General features: G+C 42.9%; 1 protein-coding gene across 1 annotated transcript in view; it reads right to left on the reverse strand.

Annotated features, from left to right (window-relative positions):
- The window catches only part of ANK2 (ankyrin 2), a 381,291-nt gene extending 357,143 nt beyond the window's left edge, over nucleotides 1-24,148 (reverse strand). Inside the window, exon 1 of the mRNA XM_075037668.1 lies at nucleotides 23,955-24,148. Coding sequence (XP_074893769.1) covers nucleotides 23,955-24,026 — 72 coding nt within the window. The 5' untranslated portion in view covers nucleotides 24,027-24,148. The remainder of the gene's footprint in view (nucleotides 1-23,954) is intronic.
- Nucleotides 24,149-25,688: the final 1,540 nt, after the last annotated feature.

Raw genomic sequence — 25,688 nt, forward strand, 5'->3', positions numbered from 1 at the left:
TCTCCTGCTAAAGAATACTTCAAGGGTTTCACCATAAAATGAGTTTTCTTTTGCATAGCAACAGACTACTAAAGCAAAACAAAATATTTCTCTCCAGCATTAAGCCCTTCAGAAATAAGGTAACAAAGGCCAACTCTGAGAAAAGCCCTTCATGTGCTATCTCATAAACCACTACAGAACAATTTTCACCTTCCTGGCAGAGCCAGCCACAGACCATGAGCAGCACTTGCCGAACACACATTAGCCCATGTCTACATAACAGCTTTGAAGTACAGCAGATCAGAGCCTTGGCTATTTCAAAAGTGAGTTCGTTAGTTTGGGTTTGTTTGTTTTAACTTCATTCTTCACAACAGTTACTTCACCAATATAACAGCAACAGCTCAGAAATTCCTCTCAAAAGGAACGGCTGCTGAAGTGATTGATCGGAAGGTTTATAAAAAAGCAGATCTGTATTCTTCCCAGGGGAGTCTCCACCTGTAGAAAGATCAAGATGACATCTACCCACCCATTTGGGTCCTGGTCCACTCTAAAAAAAATTATTTCTTTCCTTCTGCCAGTTCTGTCCCTACCTCACCTATCCATCACTAACCCCAAACCAACTCCCACAGAGTCAATTTCATCAGGTAATGGGAAAAGCAAAGAGGAATTATGGCATTTATGTCCTCGACTTCCTCTTCCAAAACCTGGTGGTTTTGAAAGGAGGAGAATCAGGAAACATAATATGGCCAAATTAACAAGCGAAGGATGCTCACTTTTTGGTTGAAAGGTTAACTTTAAAGAATTGTTCTATACTCTCTCTGTTTTTCCTCACTGTTGTTTGCCTTCCCTTTCCTTCCCCTCAAAGCCCTACTGGTAATGGAATCTAACTTCATTTATAATGTAGGCAAAAGGAAGTTCTCTGGTACTTCTTAATTTCCAGCATTATGTCTTGCTAATTGAATTTCTCTGCATCTCTGTTTAGTGTTTGGGACATAATTGAAAGAGGTGGTTCCTACAGTTCAGCCACGAGCATGAGCCAACCTAAAGATTTCCAAAGCTCATGACAGGAATGAGCAGCTTAAACCTAAGAATTCCCTGGGGAACCAGAACCAGAGCAGGTAGCTTTCATCAACACACCCAGAGACGACTACACTGAAACCCTTACAGACACACAGATCCACACAGACTGGATCTACTCTATGATACCCAGCAAAACTTAGATTCTGATATTTTTCCAAGAAAAGCTATAGTCTGATATCATATCAATTCATCCTACAGACTGCGGAAATCAGAGCTACAGCGCTCTCCCCGAGATAACAGAATTTGCTATATAGTACAAAGTTAGAAAAAAAAAATCACATTTCTGCTAATTGAGTACAACTTTGCTTAAGGCTTTTGCCTGCCCCAAAGGGCTGCTTGCTGTCTTTTGGGATTAAAGTCACTGCAGAAGCCTTTGGAGTGTGCCAAGTGCAACTTGCCCTTGCACACAGACCATAGCAAAACCAAACTGTCAAAATTTATTGAGAATACTTTTTCCACTGCACCTAGTGGATAGTTGGGAGAAAGTGTTTTGAGGAAAATGAGCAGATCCTGAAGCCACAGAGTAAGATGGTGACAGGAGGTCATGTGAGCACGGGGACAGATTTTACAGTGTCTTCTATTTCCACTTGGGGGTGGGAGGAGAGTTCTCAGTATTGAGATACACCCCATCAGCCTACAAATTTATCTGTACTTTTAAACACAAGCTTCTTGTTAAACAGCAACAATTAAAAAAAACTCCTCAGCACATTATATATTTTAATGGAACCATCCTTGACATGCGATATGAAGGCAAATTCGTTCCCTGTCAGCCTGACTCAGTCTGAAGGACTTGGAAGCTGCAGTTTTTCCACTCCTCTTAATGACTTGTTGCAATGGAGATGAGTGCTCTGTGTACAGCAATGCCATCTTCTGGCACAGTTCCTGTGAGAAAGAGAACTTGCTGAATACCTCTAAAAGAAAGCTCCTGTTTTGGGAAAACAGAAACTCAGACTCCACAATAAATCTCTGATTTTTCCCTCTCCATTGCACATACTGTTGGGCTCTAATTGTTCAAGCAGTGAGAATGCACACAGTGCCCTGTAGGAGCAAACTTGCTCAAGTGTCTCTTAAAGGCACACAAAGTACATCACCAAGAGTGAAGACTTACACAAACTCAAAGGTAAAGCACTGTGGTTGAAGATGTGGATGTGTTCAAAGCTCATCAATGCAGGAGCCTGGCAGGAAGGGCAAGTAGTCAAACAGAGCCAACCTTGCATATCCCTGGGAAAATGCTTTCTTTATCAGCAAAGATTTCACACATCTGATTTTACTTTTGTATTCCCAGCCAGAAAAATCTATATTAAGCAACAGCAAAGATTGAAAACACATGCTATTTACATTAGGGAAGTAAACAAGACTAGCAATTCATAACTTCCTCACAATTCTGACTTTCTCCTGAACTATCTCTATTTGTCATTTGTAAGTATAGTAGGACAGGCTTAAGATAAAGATTTCCCACTAAAACTAATACCTATGCTTTTTTTTCCCCAAAATTTACAAGGTTCACGCTACAGTATGTATTGAGAGTACAGATTTCAAAGACTGAACAAGAAAGTCAAATCTTAAGTAGTTCTACTCTGAAATAATACTTGAGGAGAAACAGCATTGTGGAGTTCTAATTTACTGTGTCATTTGATACCAAAAGACCACCCTGGGAATCAGATGTGCTACAGAGATGGTCACCTTGCAACCTTGGCCAAAACAGCCCATGCCCTGCTTCTTCTCAGATACCACTACCACCAGTAAGACAACAACCTGCAGGCAAATTAGTCAATTCCTTTCTCTGACATTTGCATTCTGCAGCTCATCCAGAGATCTCAAAAACACCCACACTTTGCAGCACCCATAAAAACAGTTTCATTTGCTCTCTGCCAATGAAAAACTATTCGAGGAAAACTTTTGTGAATGAAACCAGCCACTCTGATCCTCATATATTTGTTCATTCAAGAAGTATCACTTCCACATGGTTATTTTATAAAAGAAAATCATATTTTAAGTGTGCTTCCACATTGGAGAAAAATACTTTGGGCTGTAATTTGTAAAACTGTTGGACAAAGCTGAAAGCATTCTGCTTTCATGTCCAATTTCTTTGATGATTTCCGTTGTCTTGCCTCTGCTTCTTTCCCACTATCTCAGTTTTGTTTTCCTCTTTTTTTTCTCCCCCCTGTGTTTCTTTCAATTCCCATAAAAACAAGCCTTCCCCAACTTTCCTATACAAAAGTTATCTTCTCTTGCTTTTGCTATGGCCCTAAATTAAATGCAGTTTTTACAGATGGCTCCCTCTGTAAAAAGTATAGCCTTCATCAGTGCTTATAAGTAACCTCTTAACACACACAGATGTGCAAGAAGACAGCAAACATTTATTTTAGAAGAAAGCTTACCAGTTACTTTTTATTTTAAAGAAGAACTTCATAGGTTTTTGGACTTGTATAAGATACATGACAAATACCACCAAAACAATCTCAAAACACTTCAAGTCCTAGATTTCCATCTTAAGTTGGTGAACAAATTAACAGGCTGTCCCATCAGAGGTCTCATTTTGGATGTCAATGATAATCAGATGCTTTCTACATTGCAAAGTCCCCATCCTCCTTATGGCAGTGCCAGGAAAAGAAAAGATAAGCATGAGAGACTTTGGATGCTTCTACAGGGCACAGCAAAAATAGTCACCTGCCTGACCATGATGCCAGCATGGCAAGAGGTGCTACTTTCCCAATAGGAGTAGATTCTTTTTGCAAAATGTAAGCATGCTGACATCTTCTAAATCCCTGATCTTTCAATTTGGGCTCCCTATGCTGATGCTCACAAAATTCAGGTTTGTTTTAACATCAGTTGGAAAGAACAACTGTTTTGACAAACCAGGCTGTCTGAATACATCGCATCTTGGCCTGGCATGACTCATAAGGCTGTGCCCCAACAGAAAGCACCTCTCAATCTACACTGCTAAAGCATTAAAAGGAAATGAGAGGAAGAAATACCGAGTTCTGCAGCCACCAGAATTGCTTTAGGAGCTGGCCTAATTATTTGAATTACATTCAAGTTGCATGACTTCATCTCTCAAGTCTTAAGAGAATCTGTACAAAAAAAATGCTGTCTGAAATGACGACTTAGGTGTCTGTCTAACAGAGGAAACTCCCAAGTAAACTGTTTCCCACAGTAAGTGTGTCTAGAGACTCTTGTTCCCATAGATTCCCATTAGACTAAGGTCAAGAGTTACAGATACGCTCCATTCTCTCAGCAATTCTTACTAGTTGATAATAATTCCCTTTCAGAGATTTCATATTTAATCTTTCACAATATTGAATATTTCAAGATTAATATGCTTTGATCAGATTCTTTGCTCATATTCTGACTGAAAGAGGGGAAGCATGTATGGAGGCATGGCCAACGGTTCAAGTGCATTTTTCAAAAACTGTTTTATCTGATAAGCCATTTAAGAGCCAGCCTATAAAAAACAGCCAGCCAGGCACTTCCAAGAAAACAAGATTATTACTGGAAATATCTTCAGTGAAATAAACTTTATCCTCTGGACACATTTACGTAACAACCACTAGCACAGTCCTAACATATGTGGTAAATAGAATAGACGACCACAGTCACTCAAAACATGAATCTGAAGAGCTGACACAATCAGGTTTGGGTTTAAGGCCCATTCAGCCAAACATTTGTTTGTTTCTTCCTCCGTGGGGGAGATCAGTCATTCAAAATAACATTGCTTGGGACTTTCCACCCCAATTCTCAATCACTCTTGAATTTTTTTTAAGAGTAGTAGAACATTCAATTTTTGTAATCATCAAGCAATACAGCAAATAGCACAGTACGTCTAGCAAATACAAAAAAGCTGTAGAATAAGCAATGCTCCAGCAGAGCAACTGATGTGAAAACTTTTTGGAAGCTGCATATTTAGTTTTCCCTTATTTTTATTATAAAACTATAAGTTACTAGTTTAAAACTACTCCTGTATCTCAGTTATTTAGGCATTAATGCATACAGTACCAGGACAAAAAGCTGAATTTTTTTCATCTTACACTTCCATCTCACAAATGACACATAGAAGTTAACCACACTTCCACTACAACTGTGCTTGCAAACAGCTTATAATACACCAGGGCAACTTCCAGAGGCGAGAAGGATACAAACTGGCATGCTTGGAAAACAGCACAGCCAAGATGCAGGTGTTTGAAAGCAAAAGCTACATTCTTACCTCAGCAATAGCAATTTTTCTCAGCATGAGAAAACAGCAGGCTACCTGACAAGTTTTTGCACAGATGCAAAATCAAGATCTGGTTTCTGATAGCTGTAAATTCAACCTCTCATAAGGTTAAAAAAGAAACAACAATGAAGAACTGCCACCAATTTCAAGATCTCATTATGTGAGCTGTCTTCTCATACAGGTTTAATAGGTTCAACCTTTGCTGGCTCTGGCAAAGCTACAGTAAATGAAGACTTCTCTTCCCATAGGTATACCCAATATACGAAAAAGCCTCAGAAATACAAACCAAATCAAACTGAAAAGCACTTAGGGCCAAAATTAATAATTCTGCAGATCAGTAGCTGAACGCAGTGGGTTTCTTACTACTGAGTTATCTCTTCAGGACACCATCCAACCACATGAACAAGGTCATCTTACACACGTGCCTAGAGGGTTCTTCATGCAACACAGCTTTTTAACTATAGTCCTTCTTTTGCAAGGGCAGATAAAAACCTGAGGAAAGCACAGAAGACAGTCTATGATACACAAACCCATTTACACACAGGACATCTGAAATATGTACACTGTTCAAATATTTGGCTAGTTGAATTATACAACTTTTCTTTTAAAGTTCGTGCATCTGGGTAAACACAACCATTTCCCATGTCTGCTGGTGTCCAAATTCCTCATGAGTTACCCCCATAATATAAATTTGGAATCAGAAGTGAAGTATTTGTCTTGTCAAATCATGTACACCAGTAACCAGTTTTGAATAGTATTTTTGTCTGGCAACACCGTCCAATAGTGGGTTCTGGTAGCAACACCAAGCATTTGTTGGGGTTTTTTTAAACATTTTCTCACCCCCCGTGTTCAAAGCAAAACTAATTGGTCTTTCATCAGTGCAGTTTTAAAATGAAATGAACCAAAACAACACAACTCTGTGGAGCTTGCATTTGGGGTAGCAGATGACACACTTGCTGCTCTCCACCACATTTCAGAGCTGGCATTCATTGACACCTAGCTCGCTGTTCTCTTTGGAGCAGCAGCTTGATGCCAGCTGAACAGATCAGTTGCTAGGTAAAACGCGATTACGGAATGTTCCTTCTTCAAGGAGGCAAGACATGAGTTTTCATCAGGCAAGGAATCATGACTGATGATACCTCATCTCAAAAAATTGAAACAGACTTATTAAAATACCTTTAAGTTGACATAGATGCCCATCTGCCCTATAAAAAGATACATTTTTTGTATCCTCTGTTGTGCGCAATACAGACAGATAAAAAGCTCAACACATTCAACCTGCCTAAACCAAGACAAAAATTAACCTCACCTGCAATCGGCAACATTTCATTTAGGCTTCAAAAAAAGGGAGAGAAGATTGCCATCTTTCCCAATTCCTTCTTTCCAACTGTTCTGGTCAGCAGTGTAAAATTTTCACATCAGTTTCACAGCCTCACAGTGGAAGGGAAAAAGTCTTCAGTCTAATGACTGGTTTAACATAAGTAATGTACATCTAGATGCAAGACTGCTTTCACTTTTGGCAGAAGGTAATCCTCAACAGAGACATTTAGTTACCATCAAGGACTACATTATATCCCCAGTTAGATTTCTACAGGTTTTCCATTTACAGGGGGTATATAAAACTGACTCAAAATGCCCAATGCAAACCATTATTCAGTACTTAGACATTAGAAGAGAAGAATTTCGCCAAATGCATACTGATATCTATATGCATATTTATGTTCTTTTAAATTTAATAGTTAAATTGCATAAAAATAATTTTACATGGAAAGAGCTTCGAGTGAAATATATAGTCATTAAGATAATTAAAAATGCAATAGAAACATCACCTTTCATAGTTATTCCATGGCTTCCACTGGATTTTAAGCACAAAAAAGTCAATGGCTCAGCTATCATAATCTACGTTGCCATGGTAAGTGTTCTGCCATACATAATTCCATCTTCCTACAAACGGACCAAAAATACATGTGTGTCACCTCTAAATGAGAAAATTTAATTTTTCATTCCTCTATTTAAGTGCACTTTTGAAAACACATTTATCTTTGTAATTTCATTTAGGTCAGGATTCTTTTATGACAGCTACAGTCATTATGACAACTACAGATATTAAGAGTTTAAGACAAAGATTCAAGAAATCACCCATTTACAGTAAGAAATTTTTATTGTTTGATTTCACAATACTTTAACTTTTCATGCTCTAATATTTTCAACTTTCTACAATCTGAAAAAAAGGTCTCTTCAGAACATACCCTAAGCCAGTATTTTCCAATTTTTCTCTTCCACCGAAGTGTATCCTTGTGTGCTACTCTAGCCACTTCACTAGAAAACTAAATCTAGAGGGTTCGCTGCAATTTCTTCATTAAGTATAAAGTCTTAGGTACATATGCTTCCTATTAGATCTTTAAAAATATATATTACCAAAGCAAAAAGAACAGACATCAAATAAATCTGCCTTTAACTTTCAACACAAAGCATTACACTCTTAAGACTTGATATCGCCTTTTTTACAACAGTGTATATTCTACAGCTGAGCTGTTGTTTTAAGTAGCCAGCTTCAAAACATTTACTGTTACAAAATAATTTCTTTTGGGGAATGGTTTAACAAAGAGACCACGTATTCTGCAACAATGAGCCACTCCATGCACTTACAAATTAATTCTTCAGGGTGTACATACAAACCTTAGAAATTCCATTTGAAACCCAGCTTAATTAAAATTCAAGAAAAAATTAGTTTAGATACACTATTCTCTCTCCAACCTCTTACAAGAGGTGTTTTGCAACATAAGCTTACATCACTTATTCTAAATAATCATTGGCAGTGTATTGCACAAGTACAACTTAACTAAAAAGGATTAATAACATGTTCTTTATGCAGCCCTGAAATTTCCTGCCCTTAAGTGAATGCTGATTTTGTGACTTTTGCAGAAGCAACACAGTCTAGTAAGGAATTTTAAGCTGTAGCTGAAACTAAGGTGACCAACTTGCTCAATTTCTTGTTAAACAGCAGCAGGAATGGATAAGTAATTGTTTTACTTTCTGGGGTTTGTTTGTCATAGCAATAGTATTATAGGAAGCTGGAGAGCTGCCCTGGAACTTGTTTTTACAGTACATGGCATTTCTAGTATTTCAAATTGATAGATCATAATTAGCATCAGTCATCAGGAAATTCCATAATTAATCCAAAAAACCCCCATGATGCTGTTGCTCAGTTTTCTACAACCAAAATGAATCCCTACACTAACTCTGCAAATCCTCAATGAAAATAAAAAACAGTAAAAAAAATCACAGATGCAATACACCCATACTTTCAGGGAAAACTGTTATGGGGAAGAGATGCATGGGCTGTATTATTGCTAGATGTTGGTGATGCACCGGTAAAACTCAATGTCAAAAGCTGCTGCAGATACAAGTCAAATTAAAGCTCAATGAGACAACAGAAGGAGCAGAAGTTGCCTATCTCAACTTTCAAATGCCTCGAAGAACAGATCCTCCAGGAAGTTTAAATAATTTTACATTAGCAAAACTTAAAAAGGCAAGCCAACCTCTATATTCTATCACAAATACCCTTTGAGGCTATCTGGTATTTCTTAAAATACCATTCCAAACGAAGGAGACCCCAGTTTCATCAAGTGCAGCCAATAACATAAAACCTTGACAGGGACTTCTTATGGTTTTGTATCCATTAATATATTTGGCCATCACCTGACAAGACGACTAGAAAGCTGCAGAACTGAGCCCAGCCAGCAAGAAGGCCTTAGCTGCCTGAGCCATGGAACCCTGAACAACTTACAGGGGAATACGGCACTACACGACACTCCGGCGGTCTGGTGGGCTGTGTCGCCTCATGTCTTGCTGGATGCATGTGCCACCATAAACAGATAACCCAAAGTGTCCAGAGACAGGCAGAAGCACACAGTAAGAGCCAGACCCCCTCCAACGCTGCCCCACAACAGATTCCCCAGACCTCCATGTACAGTGCTCTTAGAGAGTCCTCAGGAAGATAAAACCAAGGTCAAACAGCTTGCGAAGTTAAGGTCTTTAACCTTAACCTCAAGGGAGCTACAATAGCATAGTTCAGACATAGGTGCCAAGACTAGGAGCAAATAAATTACCTGCCAGAAGCAGTATTAGTCTGGGTGATAAGAGGTTATCACTCATTAGCCCATGCTGAGTAAGTTAGTTCATACTATAAAAATAGAGTATCAATCGATTTTCTACAGTGCCTGCCCATCAACTTAACAAATCTTAAGAACACACCCAAAATGTGTCAGACAAAATGCTTTCATAGATTTCATACATATTTGCTTTACTAAATATGGATTCTCTTCAAGCTGAACAAACCAAAGGGGAGCTACCGGCCACTGGAGCCAACAGAAGTTTCACAGAGGTACTTCTACTTCTAAATATTTACACCCAACTCTTCTTGCTCATTACTTGCTCCGACTTACCTAACCATCTTCAAGAACCATAAGGCTTCCCCCTTTTACATTTAATGCCACAGAAACTTAAGATCCTCTGTTGTTCTTGCTCCCTTTTTTAGGAATAAATATTTTTCTCCAACTGCAACCTTAGAACTTCATAACTGCTGTAAGAGAATTACTGGAAATAAGTTTGTTGTTTTGTTTGTCTGTTTCAACAAGTGATCCATTGTGATGATTAATACAAAGTGAAGGTTTGCCAAACATAAATTTTCCCCTTTAATGGTGAGACAACACACATAATAGCTTAGTATTCCTGTAACACAAACGAGACAATGAGTGCTCAAATAGCAGGAATGTGGGCTCTTGCTCTAAAGACCTTCCTAAGATCATACGGCTGTTTGCAAACAGACACACAAGAAAGTTTGATCTGGCAACTCAAACAGGCTATTCTGAAACTTTCAGCCTTGGAATTGCACTTTGCTCATGCAAGGTTTTGACCCAGCAGGGAGACTGTCTATTACCCATTGCTTCCAGCACATTACAAGCCTCAGGAACAGCCTTTTTTTGTTCTCAGTAAAGACTGAAGAAGGTTGTGCTAACAGGTACTTGCTTGGGAGGGGGTGGGGTGTGTAAAAATAGGACTGTAATGGCATGTTTTCTTCAATTATTGTCACCTGAAAAAATCATGTGTGCTCCTGGTCCCTGATAAGGGACCAAAGTACAAAAAACTCTGACCAGAAGGAGGGGCATCAGCCCTATTTTCTGGTTTTCAGGTATACTCCAACATAGTCCATATCAAGGAGTCCCAAAATTGCTTGGAATATCCACCTTGTCAAATACCAGCCAGCCAGGAAACAGCAAAGACTGCATACCAAGACAACAATGAACCAGCAATGATTCAAGGTAGAGCATTTCCAGTACAAATCTCCAATTGCTACAGAAATAATTCTCAGAAAAGGTCTCACAAAAGGGCACATTCAGATACAAGAAGCTATCCGTAGGAAATCTAACACTAAATTATTAGTGACATGATCTGGATGTCAAAATTCTCAAAGTTTACAGCATTACAAGAGATGTACGCGCAGCATGTGACGCCCCTGTCTGCTATCCCGGGTGAACGAACAGGCTTTGGCTTCCGTGCCCTGACCAGCTGCTGCTCTCCGCAAGAACTAAAATATCGTCTTGAATCAAGGCCAGGATATTAGCATGCAGCCTGAGCAAGTTCCCAGAAAGCTCTTGCGCAGTCACAAGAGAGCTCTACCCATGACAAAGTCCTGCCCCTTTCCCTGCCAGCGCCCGAGCCACCCACACGTACACACACAGCACACATCAGAGGGAACCGCAGCCTCAGTCATTCACCGCCGCTGGAACAAAACGCGCATTCCTGAGAACAGCAGCAGCTGAGGGTCACAGATGACCAAGTATTGGCAGTCATTCCACACCAGGGGGAGGAGGGAAAGCTAGATTTTATAAAGATAAAATAATAAACAAAAAAGTCTCAGAAGATTCATGTAGCTGTATCACACTAAAATAGCATAAAAGGATACTTGTAAAGAGTTCTGGTCACGTGATCTTACAGGCAGTTACTAGCTTAGATCATATACAAAACACCCTAATTCAGAATTAATTGCAAAGTTTTTCTCCTCTAGGAGTTGCAGGTTGCAGGGGTGTGTGCGTGTTTGTGGTGGTTGCTTTTAAACCAAAGATGTCAGGTGCATGTTATTTCCAGTGGTGCATAGGAATTGTAATAAGGTAATTGCCCTCACTTAAATATTTTCTGACTACAGAGATATAGGTAGGTAAGTAATCTAGGATTACATGTTTTTATTCTTAAAAAAAGAACTGCAACATTTAGAAAGATTGAAGGGGAAGATGAATTAACTCTGGACACCCTCAGTCTTTACAGAGGTAGGCTCATAAAGCAGTACTTCACCATTAGACCTAACATAAACAATAAGGGTATTCACAGCACTGTTTCACTAGCTTGAATCCAGCCAGTCTGAATGCTTAAAATACATGCCATCCATTGGATGTTTGGAAACGTCCCACAAGATGAAAGTTCTCTAACAGGACATAAAACTTATGACAAGACCTCTCACATCCTCTGCAAGATTGCCAGGACTTCAGGTCACACACCATCTCTTCATGTGAATCTGTGCCTCACATACAGACCCCACACAAAGTCATGTGCCTCATAACAGTCACATGAACACATTCATGCATGTTTCACTCGCCTTGCAAAGAGCAATCACTAGAGGAATCAAACATTTCTCCATTTTAGTCTGTTGTGAAATACATGTACCATTTTTATTTAATTCATGATCTTTAACATATTTAGAACAAGCAATAGTGAAAGTAATACTTGATGCCAGGATTTCAGCAAAACTAAGTGGATGCCTAAAGAAGTACAAATATTAACAGCAATGAAGAACAGGATGACAGTTATGCCATTACCATCTTGGACCTTAGCACTAGCAGTTCAGCACACAGGAACCAGCCACTTCCATGGAAGGAGATGTGTAAGCTCCACAAGAGGACAGAGGCCCCTTGGCCATATTATTCTTCCTACCCCAGATACATCATCTTAACACACCCAGGTTACCTTAATAAATAAAGCAACTTATAAATAAAGCTCAAATTAAGAAAGGGATGCGTTTCACAAAGCTTCTACCAGTTTTCAGCAAGCACAACTTTAATGCCAAACACAGCATGTAACTTGTGGAAACTCACCTTGGTTATCAATAGTCAAAACACCATGGAAAGAGAACCCCTGAAAGGGACAGGTCAGCAACTTAAACTCCTGTAGCTGCCATTCCATATACATCAGCAGAACTGAATACAAAGAGTTAACAAGGCAAACGCTTGTCCAAAATGTTTTGCAGGACAGGGTTGATGAATGAATCGTTGTTGCATAAACAAAGATTCCTTTAATATAGGAAGTCTCAAGTAACTGCCCCATTACACACTTTCTCTTAATACTCTATGGGAACAATCAGGTTCTGCAGATAAATCAAAATACTTCAAGACTAGACAGCCAAAACAACACAAACAAAAAAAACCAACCCAAAACTATACAAGTAGAGTCAACAAATAATTGCACTGTAAGTACTGTGCAGTCCCACAGCTCAACACAGTCCATTTTTCTTCCTGTGGGGAATCTCAGATGTGATGTACAACTTGACCAGAGCTTTAACTTGATTGAATCTACAAATGCAGAGCAGTTGCACATAATTGATACCAGCAGTTATGGCACAGAACAAGGGAAAAGAGATACAAATATTATTCTAGGATATTATTAGATAACTTACAGAAATCACATATTTAAACAGTATTCCCCAAAGTGACTTTCGCAAACACTTCAGCTCTCAGGGTTGCAATTCTGTGTTCTGAGGCAGGGGGAGAGTGAAGCACAACTCTGACATTACTGCCATAATCTCATTAGCAAAGCTGCCACACTACTGCTGTTGTCTCTCCATTGAGGGTTTAGTAACCACTAGCCTAGTTGGCATGTTCAGCCAATTATCAGAAGAACATCAAGACATCAAGCACTCCGCATTACTTAATCATAATACATTAAAATTATGATCAGAAGAGAAGCAATTTTTGCCAAACTGAAAGAAAAATTTCACCTCAATACATGCTCAGTTCTGAAAACCTGTAGCACTGCACTTTTAACCCATTTTCTGTACAGTATTACTCCTGACACTTTCAGTGAGTAAGGCCCAGCTCTCTGACATAAATTTTATCAGATTGTTTCAGCCAGCCACCCACTTGCATCACTCTAAAAATCTGTGTGCATCAACAACAGATTCTGAATACAGCCTGTTTTACCCACCCAAGTTCATAAACCTCCACAGGATAATGAACAGCAATTTCTAGCTCATCCCCCCACCTTTACTTAATTTTTTTTTCTAAGAACATAACAAGTACAGAGTACAGTACAGTATGTCTTGAAGTCTACATTCTGCTAGATATGACAGTTGTTTCTAAGTTGCCAGCTTACTCACCATCCCAGTAAGAACAATCAGGCAGTTAAAGAAGGATAGAAGAGAAAGAAAGGATGGCCATCAGAACAGAACATATTGTGTTTAGTCAAGTATTTTCCCCACTCCATTAGTCAGTTCTTTATTGACAGTTAACTAGGAGATGTCTAAATCCCATTTACCAGTTACTGTTTATAAACGTAGAAGAGATTTCTCTCAACACAAACACACACCAGCAGGAGGAGAGGAGGCCCAGTTAAGTTCTCTGATCAACAGCAGAGCATATTTACCACTCAAGGGGCATATTCTCAGTGACTGTAGCTCAAGACTGATGCTTAAGTGCAAACTCAGATGCCAAAATTACTTCTCTGTTGCTATAATGTCAGCCTTTTCACTTACCACACAGTGTAGTGACATCAGATGCTGTGATATACTACAGTTTAGCATGATAACAACACAGTATAGTGACCCATTCAGGTGGGGCTGTTGCAGTTCCTCAGAGGAAGACAGCCTGAAGAGGCCCTCCCTCCCACCCACAGCCTCACAGGAACACACACAGCTGTGGAGAAGACATTTATCAGGGTTTCTGAGGCAACATCACACAGCAAGTCACCCTAATATAAAGCCAAAATAAAGCATATATATAAATATATATAAATATATAAAGCACAAATAAAACCTCACAATAAATACTTCATAATAAAACTTAAAAGCAGACACAGCACATTCACCATAACCATTTTGGTGTTCCACAGCAAACGTTACTATTACTTTATAAAGATCTAACCTTGGGAGACAACAAAGCTACAGATATTAAGAGCAGCAAGTCACATTTCCACAACACATATGTAGTGATCAGTATTTAGCACAGAAAGCCTCACAAAGTTTGTGGTGGGTTGGGTGTGTGTGTGTGTGTGTCTTTTTGCTTTAATTTTTTTTACTTACTGACTGGTAAGAAGCACTATTCCTTCAATATTTCACAGCCAAGTTAAGCAGCAAATCCTCTTGGACATGAGGCATGCAGTACCTGCTTTTTCCAAAGCAAGCTGTGGTATTTGTTATCACTCTTGTCCTAGTGCACCCCAATCAGAGATGGTGAGCCGCCCCACAAAATGGCGGCCAGCCCCCACAGCCGCCCCACAAAATGGCGGCCAGCCCCCACAGCCGCCCCACAAAATGGCGGCCAGCCCCCACAGCCGCCCCACAAAATGGCGGCCAGCCCCCACAGCCGCCCCACAAAATGGCGGCCAGCCCCCACAGCCGCCCCACAAAATGGCGGCCAGCCCCCACAGCCGCCCCACAAAATGGCGGCCAGCCCCCACAGCCGCCCCACAAAATGGCGGCCAGCCCCCACAGCCCAGAATGTTCCATGCCCCCCAGCTCGGCCAGCCTCACAGCCCAGAAGGGTCCATGCTCCCCAGCCCAACCAGCCCCTGGGGCAAGGGGCAGCCCCACAGCCCAGAAGGTTCCATACCCCCAAGCCCAGGCAGCCCCACAGCCCAGAATGTTCCATGCCCCCCAGGCCAGCCAGCCCCACAAAATGGCGGCCAGCCCCACAGCCAAAAAAGTTCCATACCCCCCATCCCAGCCAGCCCCACAGCCCAGAAGGCTCCATGCCCCCCAGCCCCTGGGACAAGGGACATCCCCAACAGCTGCCTAAACAAGAACTTAACACCAACAGCCCAAAGTCAGCCTTTGCTAACACCATCATATACAAGCCCTGTAAGGGAGGGAACACACCCAAGGGGAAAAAAACCCAACCAACTGGAAAAAAAACACCACCACCAAAAAAAAACCACACCCAAACTAAAACCAACAACAAAAAAACAAAACACAGAAAACAAACAAACAAACCCAAAGCCAAGCCTCTCCCAAACGCTCTACTCTTTTCATAGAATATACACATACAAATTAGGAAGCATAGAAAGAAATTTTGTAACGACCACAAAGCTACAAAAACATAGTAGATTTAATACTGTCACAGAAATCAGCATCAAATTAAAATCCTTAGTCCAACCCCTGACTCTTAAACATTTATATTAAAAATAAAATAAAATAAACTACTACCTTTGTGATCACCCAGGAGCAGCCATCCCAAAGCAGCCTCTTCCCTGCAGCTAAAAAGGCTCCAGCTGTCCTAAGGCAACATTTTCTACTGCTTCTGGTACCTTCTACCCAATCGCGGTGTGAGGTGACCAGGTGAGTTACAGCACCATTGTGTGATGGACCTGCTTCACAATTAGCACCAGATGGATGTAATTACCACGGCCCTTAAGCAGGCTCCTGGGTCCGAGCAAGCTGTCACCCAGCTATCCCCACAGCTCTGCTAGCAGCTGTGTGGGGGTGAGGTGCCAGGCCAACTGAAAGGGAATAAAAGACTGAGAAGATGAAAGAAGTCTTTTTTTTCTGGGAATTTAGGAGGGATGATGTCCCTCACAGTCAGTTATCCTCCTGCATGGTTACTAGCTATTTTCTCTCCGCACCCCTAAAGACCCAAGCCAACTGTAAACACGTGCCTGCATACAAGAGAAAATAATCTTTATTTTCAGTGTGTTGACTTTTGGTGGAGCGGAATGGGGCTTGGCGGTCCCCAAGGGCTGCCTGCCCACAGCCAGGCCTCCCTGAGCCTATTGCTCTCCAGGGACACCTTCCCCCCAAAAACCTTCTCTCTCTGCGTTTTGGCAACAGCCTGGTTGGGTTTCAATGGGTTTGCTTTCCAGCATAAAACTGTAATACAGCTCAGCAGCAAATGGTCTCCTGCTGGGTTTATTTTTGGGGGTGTCCCAGCCCTGGCAGGCCTGCTGCCAGGGCTACCTGGGGAAAGCCTCCCTGAAGAAGTGCTTGCATATAAAATGATCAGCTTCTGTTTTTATACACTTCATAATATTCGAACAACACCTTGTCTATTTTCCTTTCCACCTGGTTTTAGGTACTCTGGTATTAGGCATACATCAGGGCACCTAGCAGTATTTACTAAATTAACTTAGTCTGGGAACATGTTTCGTGCCCATTGACAGACAATGCTCTGTAACTCGCTTTACTTTTTCCCTTTCTTTTTTTTGCTTTTCCACCCTCTTTTCTACAAACTAAGAAAAGACCCAATTGGAACATGAATGGATTTTAAAACTTTAATTCTCCCCCTCCACAGCAGGCTAAAAATGCTACCTCAAACTGAAGTGGTTTTCATGGCAGTGGTAAATTTTCGCACGCATTTTCTGCGGGACAAACAGGGACAATTCACCAGAGTTCCCTCATTTTAGAATCTCATGCGTGATTGAAAGGACATGTTAATTTCCAAGACTTCAGAGCGCTCCTTTGACTAAATCCAACCAACCCATGGTCACGTGGTCTCACAGGCTCTGCATTTCAGTTACTCTATTTCATGAAAACGGGACTGAATACCAAGGACTGGCCGTAATTTTGCATATACGAGATTTTTATTATGGAGAATTTTTGCTACTTTTTAAAAAAGCTCCATTGCCTCTATTGCCTGCCTTGAGATTGTTTAGAGTATTCAGGTGGATGAAACACGAATACTGAGCTGAACTGTTAATCAGGAGACTGACCTTCTAGCTGAGGTTGCATTTGCTTTTAGAAAGTATCTCGTTTAGGCTTTCTCTACACCAAATGTCAGCTTCACACAGCACTAGCAATTAGTTTGGTTGTTCTTCCCATCCATCCTCCCTGGTATGCACTTTGTGTGCGATCCATTGCAGCATACCTCTTCCTACCGTGATCATTTGTGATTCCCTCGCTGAATGCTACAGAAAGCAAGCATTTTAAAAGATTTCACCTCCCTTCACACATACACACTCTTCTTCTCCAGGGATTAGATAATCTTCATGCAGTCCAGCCATATGCCAAGGCCCAGCCCCCAGGTGATAGGAGAACTGGGGAGCCGGAGCTGTACCTTTAATCTCTGCTTGCAAATTCCCTTCACGTTTGGCTGGGAAGCAAGCTTTCCAAAGTTACCATTTCCCTTTTCTTGATTGTGGGCCTAAAAATCAACTGGCAGTGTGGCGGACGTATGTTTGTTATCCTACAGTGTGTTATCACACATTGTGATTCAGTTTCTAATTATATGAGCACTTAAGCGTTTTTTTTCCAGAGCCCAATGCAATGTAAAGGACAGACACAGAAGGGGACAGAATTAAGCCTGCACAGCCCTTAATTCTATTAGTTTCTAACTACTAAGTGCTTGGTTTTGCAACCTAGATAACACTGTAGCATAGTAATTTTTATATGTAATCTAGACACATGTAGTCATTTATGCACTAACTGTAATTACTTTTTTCCTACATTAGCCTACATCTATTATGCAACAGGTTCATTATGCATTATGTTTCATCATTTCAAATCAGCGAGAAGACATTTTCTAGCACCCTTTTCCCTTTGATATGGCATACATGGTTCACTGAAATAGAAATGTTCATTTTGATAGATGTTCTCTTTACTCAGTGCTGTGACGCCTAAGTGAATACTTCACTATGCTGATTTTCAAGTCATTCTAGTTTTCAACAAATTACTTCTAGTCCTTCATAGTAGCAGAAGGTAAAATTAAAAATAAGCTTGAATCAAATTAAGGTTCAAAGAAACCTTGAAAATGGGGAATTCAAACCAACCTAATTTTTTAAATTATGGAACTAGAATCCATGCCAGCAAAGAGGTGAAGGCAAACAACATACTGTCCAAAGCAAAGCTACTGCAAGGGTGGGCTGGGAGGGGCATCAGTCTAAACCACCCATGGAAAAGAAGCTTGAAATATCCTCAAATCCCACCAACTGTTAGTAGGGGACAAAGAACATCCTGCAGTAGGAAAAGCCTGGGGAGTGGGAGAGAGCAGTGGGCTAGAAAAGGCAGCACCAAAGCACACCAGTAGTATATAAATAGTCACTAGTATGAATAGTCCAGAGGATGACCTCTAACGCTGCAGCGGCATACAAGTTTTTAGGAGAGTTTGTTCTCTCCTCCTTCACAGGAGAAAAGTATAAAACAGTAAGAGACAAAATCCAGTAGAGTTACAGGGGGAAACTCCTTGAGAAAAGAAAATAAAAATAAGAAAACTAGTTCCTGCAGTCCCACACACCAATTGAAGTGTTCCCTGTAACAAATTTTTGTCAAGCCCTAGGTGGAGACCTCATACCAATTAGACCACATCTGTTAGAGTTTCTGTAATCCAACAGGCTGAAAAACTGTATCATTTGAGCACAGAGGTGAATTGCTATTGCATTCAAGAGTCACGTTTGGCACAATACACAAGGCCAGGCATACGTCTTATTTCCAGCAGTCTCAACTGCTTGTAGTGACTTTGGCTCTCCTAGTAACAAGGTATCGGGTAAAATCTGAAGGTTTCAATATTCCACTCTCAAGTACTCAAGCGAATGTCTTGCTCTCGTGGATTTGCAGTACAGGACAATTTTGCCATGGAAACATCCCCGGAGAAACAGAACGACAGGAGCACTGCTCTCCATCTTCCCACATCCACACCAGCACTCTTCTTCTGAACACCATGGTGGCTGTTCTCCCTCCAGTTTTGGTTCTCGCTCCAAGCCATGAGTTCAGCACCCCAGAGTCCTTTACGTCCTTTTGGACATACTTGGATTTCCAAATACATCCAACTACATTTTGAAAAAAAAAAAAAAGCGCTTAAATAGGAAAAGGAGGACTTCCAGTTCCAGGCGCCATTTTACAGACAGGTCTTTTACCAAAAGAGAATTATATGGAATAAAGGGATTTCAGGGGGGATCAATAACGGCATGACATTGGGAAAATTACCATGTGACTGCTGTACATTGCTCGATGATAAGCAACATTGACTGAGATCAGTTAAATCACAGTAAAAGACACTGCTGCACACTTTCTTTTCATATCAGATAATGGATTAAGATCATTGATTTATTCATGCATGCTCAGACTTGCAGTAGAACAGCAGTACCTAAGTGCCATGGCAGATAACACTGAGTGGGACACTTACAACATGAGAATTGATTCTCAAACAAGGACCCCAGAACAGTCTGAGGGTTAGTGATGTGGGAATCCCAGTCTCACTCTCTTGCTCCAAACAAGGCAGAAAGTGTTTACAGCCACGCGCCTCAGCCCAGAAAAGACAGGCAACACCTCTTTACACATCTTTCTCTTTACTTCATGAAAAATGTTGAAAGATTTGTCCTACTGTGACGCAGCAAAACTCTGGAGCACCTAATACCTTCACAAAACTGAAAACTACTCCTTGCCTAGCTCTACCACTGACTTTATTTCTGTGGCTGACGTTGTCATTTCTAAGCTATCTATAGGCTGAACTGCTTGCACAGTGTAATATATTCAGATAACTGTATCTCAGTTCAATTTTCACTTTTCCCTTTAGAATGCAACAAAGTCACTAGATACAATTCAGCCCTTCAAAGCATCTACAACATTAGTGAGAAGATATTCCTTCTCTTCTAGTAAAGGTGTTCTTTAGATTCTTCACTAAATCATAAAACTAGTGCTGTCTAATGCAATATTCACAAGTTCTAGTATTGCGGGCCTGTCTCTATTTAACCAGACATATACACGGCTCAAGTCCAAAGCACTAAACTACCCTAATTTCATGTTGCCCCATAAACAGTACAAGCATTATTGTCCCTTTCTTCCGCTAATGAGTTAGGCAGCTTGCAGTTTCAATGGATTAAAAATATTTTGTAAGGGAACAGTTAGCAAGGTGTGGGGGGGGGGTATCCCTGTTTCCTTTATTTTACTCACAGAAGCACACTCACATAAAATCACAATGCCAAATTAAACAGGATTCCTCACTGAAATCTTTCGGTGGTTCAAAGGACCAGAACTGAACTGTAGTGTGATCTCTATCCTTTTGTACCTTCGGTCATTTCTTTCTTACTCTGAACAATTTTTAATCCATCAGTCAGATCCCAATACAGTAACGTGAATCTGTTCCTCTGAAGCCAACTTGATTTTACGGTGTGGAGTGTCATCAGAAATGGCGATGCACCTTGCTGATACACTGGTGGTGGCTGAGGAGGGCAGTTCGGTGTAGTAGACCCTGCAGCACATGTGGAGTTCAAGCATTGGAATAGCTTCCAACAGAGGCTAGAAAAAGGGACCTGCCTGACAAACAGGCAATGGGAGAGCCATAAAAGGGTCCATTTAATCATGGAACCATGTCACAACATCAACCCAGCATCCTGGTCTTTCCCTTTGATTCTATTTTTGTTGCTTTGTTTCTTCCACACGTGACGTGTTCTGATGCAAGAAACTTAGTATTTGGTTTGCAAATTTCATTAACACGGTTGTATTTTTTAAGGTGAGGATATATATATTTAAATTTTCTTTTGACAAGACAAACACAGCCTTGACAACTAGAAGTAAAAAAAGTGGAAATAACTCATGTGTCTACTAATGAAAGAAACCACATCCATGCTATTCCAAACACGATGGTCTGCAATGGTGTAATTTACAATACCCTGGCTTTTTGTTCAGTACATTCTCCAGCCTCACGTAACAAATTTCACTGGTATCTGACTGCAGTACTTGACTCAGCAAGGTGCACTTTAAGCACAACTTAAACGGTACAAATCAGGTGTTTAAGGTAAAATACAGTTCATGCTAAAACAGGTTCACAGCTAACAGGTGCAAATAATGGCCTGCTCTGCAAGTGCCCCCAAATATACATTTTACACAAAGGACAGATTCAAAGACCTCTTAAATTAACTGACGGACACAGTAAAAACTCTGCCAATGTAACTTAAGTTCAAACAGCTTCTTCGGTGACTGTCGCTATCAAGCTGCAAGACAGGACTGGCCTTAAGGATCTCTGAGAGGCCCCTGTGTAGTGGGAATTCAGCATGTTGCTGATTTGAGTTTTCATTAAGGGCTATTGTGCTAAGTGCGTTGTGATAACAAAACAGTCAGTACAATGGTGTCAAGCAGATGTGCTCACTTCTGTTTTGTTTTGTACTCTCTCAAGTCTACTCTCCTTCCCTCCTAAGGATGCAAGATATGCTTGGTAAAGTGGGAGGCTAGTAGTGATTTATAGAAAAATTGATTGACTTCAGCCATTGTTGTCTTCTTTACCTTGGTCTTTAGTGGCTTTGTGCATTTATTCATGGACTTTTAAATTCCTGTGAAGGTCACCCAATAAGCTGTATGTATGCTATCTTATTGAAGGGCAGCAAAAATATAGCAAAACTTATATTTCAAATAAATACTAGACCTCCACGGCCATAGTTCAGAAACATGTCTGATGAGTGTTTTCTTTCTAAATGCAGTTAAAAATAACACTAAATATAGTGGACAAAATGCATAGGAAGACAGTAAAACAACTGTAGTAGTCAATTTTTTTCATGAGTGATTTCCGCATACTAATTCAGGATATTACATTGCTGTTTCATTCTCATGTAAAATGAATTAACCCCGTGATAAGTCAATTCAGAACTCTCCACAGAACGCAGCTGTCTGGGTTTGCCACTGGATGTGCCGGATCCTTCCTCAGTGGTGTATTTCAGCACAGGGCAGGGGAAATATCACTATTAACAGTGATAATTGCTTGCTATTAAAAAATAAATAACTGGCAACTTCGTGTTTCCCATGCTGCTGAGGAGCGAACCGAAGGTTTGAAACAAGCAGGATCATCCCAGGAAGGGAGCTGTCATTGAGGGTCTCGGTCGCTGCTTGGAAGGATACCGCCTACCTGGTTCCAGTAAGCACACGGAATAAGTTATAGGCAAGCAGAAGCTGGGTTTCATGAGGATCCCCAGTGCTCGGGGTCTTCAGCACCAGGCCTTTCCTTCACTACCTTGCAACTTCTTTTCCCTCCCCAGTGCCCTTCATCTGTCCTGCTGGTACTGCCGACTGCACCTAGTATGGATTGCCAATAAACTGGAGAGATCCCTGCTCATTTTTCTCCCTCCTAAAACCAAACTTTGCTACTAAAATCAGACACTTTTTTTCTTCCAGTTTCCAGCAGGGAAGGGAACAGGAAGTGCCAAAATACGTGGGGGTGAGGGGGCGGCTGTTCTTGTGGCATTTCCAGCCGGGGTCAGAAGCAAACCCACACAAAGGCCTTTTTGCTTAAGTTACCCAGCCCAAAATTCCAGCGCGGAAGGGGGCTGACAAGTTCAGGTACTCCCCCAAACTTTCGGATGCCTGCCTGACCGCAGACCCCTGAGATTTCCTCATCAACGGCACCGCCCGCTTCTTAGTGAAAACGAAAAAAAAAAAGAAAAAGGGGGGCAGGATGGGATTTATATTTGGATTTATGTTTGAGTACATACATACGATGCTAATCTGATTACTCATTAGGAATCCTCCTTTGCAACAGCTTTTTCTTTATTAATCTTACCACAGTAACCTTACAGCCTTAGCAGCAAAGAGCAAATGGAACACGCCAGCCCTGTGTCCCTCCATTTCTGTCTCTCCTGTTTTCAGGAGACACAAAGCGCTCATGGCATGAAGACCCCATGACCCCCAGCAGCTGGGCCGTACCGCTCCTGTCAAACAACTCCTGTGACCAACTTCACCATTCCGAATGTAAATTAATGCAGCAGCCGCTGCAAACCAGGGCTCCCTTCTTGCAAGGGGATAGATGCAAACAGCAAAGTATTGCATACAGCAAGAGCGGGAACAGCCACTGGAAAATTGCTGCATTACATTAATTAAGATTTTATTCGTGCCTTTCGATACGCTCTGCTACAGCAGTAATGCACCACAAAACGTATCACGTTGCACCACCGTCGCCCACGACCACGTGAAGTTACACGCGAGCGTGCGGGCACGCGCTTCCCTCTCTGCGTGTGACTGCATGGGCACACCTGCGCAGGTGCGCTGCCTGAAATAATTCTGGGGTGGGTGTGGGGGGTTGGGTTATTTTACGGTTGATTTGGGGGATTTTTTTAATTGAATGACAAGCAGAATAGAAAAGCACTCACTCACCCGCCCGCCACTGCCGCTGTACCTTCGGGCCGCTCGGGTCCCGACAGTTCCCCCCCCTCCCCGTCCAGCGGGGCTCCGTCTCCCCCCTCCCCGCGGCCGCGCTCTCGGCGAGCGGACGGGGAAGCCTGCCAGGCGGACGGGGAAGCCTGCCGGGCGGCCCCCCGCACCGGGGACCCCCCTCCCTTGCAGCAGCCCCGCTGCTTCCCGGCCACCGAGCCCCGCCTGGCCCCGGGGGGCCCTCCGCCCCCCCCCCCTCCGCCGCACCTGCCGCCCGCGCAGGCGCGGCCCCACGCAGAGAGCTGGGACGCGGACACGCGTGTCGCCGCCGCTGCCGCCGCGGCGCGCACCCACCTGCCGAAGGCGCGGCGGGCCGGCGGGGGGCGAGGGCCCGCCTCCCGGTGCGGGGGGCGCGGGGGAAGCCATCTTCTCGCCCCGCGGCTCCTTCCCGCCGGCGCCCGCCTCTCCTCAGCCCCGCGGCCGGCGGCGTCCCGCGGCCGCCAGCATGCCGGGGCCCCGCGGCCCGGCCCCCGTCCCGGCGCCGGCCGCCGCGGGGGGCGAGCGGGGGTGGGGGGGGGGGGGGTGACCTTCCCGGGCGGGCGGGCGGCCGGCGGCGATGCCGCTGCCCGGGCTGTGCTGCAGCGCGGCCGCACGCCCGGCCCCTGCGCGGGTGGGTGGGTGGGTGGGTGGGTGTGCGTGCGAGGGAGCGTGTGCGAGAGGGCGCGGGGGAGCCGGTGCGGCGCGGCGGGGTGCCCGCAGGCGGCGGCGGGCGCGGAGGGGCGCGGAGGCGGAGGCCGGGCTCCCGATGAGATCATGGACAGCTCCGCGGCTGCCGGCGAGCGGGCGGCGCCGGCGGTGGGGAGGGGGGGGGGGAACGGGGGAGGACCCGCCTCGTCCACGCACCCACACACCCCCCCTCACACCTACAACCATCGCGCACGTACCCCCTCGCGTGTGCCCGCGACCCCCCCACACCCACCCTCACAACCTCTCCCACGCACGCACCCACAGTCTCCCCACAGACCCAGGGCAGCGGTGAGTGGGTGGCCACGGCCAGGGCAGCGGGCTGAACCCATTAGGGCTTTGTTTTAAATTACAACGCCTCCTTATTCCTTCCCATTCTGCTGTGAAGTTTCAAAATACAGGAATAAAACTGTGGCTTAGGGTTTTAGAGAAACTCGTATATTTTCAGGTGCAATTATCATCATCCTCCGCTGTCTGGTTGCACAGAAATGCGGGCAGGGTTTTCAGCTGCTGAATGCCTTTTGGCCTTCGTCTGGGTGGAACACGAGGGGGGAAGAATTATTCCCGGCTGCCTACATCCAGAAATTTTAAGGCCACAAGGGACCCTATAATCAGAGAGTCTGATCTCCCACATAAGACAGGAATTTCTAGGAATACAATTTCCCTCAGTGACTCCTATAGCAAACCCCAAACAGCTGGTGGAGCTACCATATACATGTCAGAAAGACGATTTGAAATCGTCGAGTTAAAATGAAGCCATTATATCCCTAGGCAAGCGGTTCCAACGGTTAATTATACTCACTTATCTCTAGATTTTAGCCACAGGAGCTGGCTACACCCCCGCCTGCCTGCCCAAGGAAACCTTCGCTCGCTCGCTCACATGTAAGTGTGGCACCATGTCACAAATCCTCACCAAAATACCTGTCTAGTTATACAGCGATGCTCCTGCTAGCGTATGAAAAAACGTGATCCTCTTATTCAGGAGAAATTTGCTGCTTCACTCAAGTTTCTTTCCAAAAATATTTTTGCTCTGTAATAAAAGGTATAGGAAAACTGTTATTTAAAAGCATTCCTCTGCAAAACTCAGACTCCCAACCCTGCCCCAGGCTCGAGAGCCTGCTCCAGTTTGTGTGATCTTATCACCAATCCTGTTTTTGAGTGCTATCAGCTAAAATCGGTCTTTGGAAGAACAGGCTCAAAAATCATCATTTTTATTGCATGAGGGAGATGCTAAATTTACTCCTACCAGCTAATTAATCTGAAAACTACTTAGTCTTGTTTACGCTGGGATTTAGCCAACACCTTTAGCCCCACCTCCAGCTTCATATCCCTACATCCCTTCCT

Source organism: Buteo buteo, chromosome 1, assembly GCF_964188355.1.
Source record: "Buteo buteo chromosome 1, bButBut1.hap1.1, whole genome shotgun sequence".
Classification (NCBI taxonomy): Eukaryota; Metazoa; Chordata; class Aves; order Accipitriformes; family Accipitridae; genus Buteo; species Buteo buteo.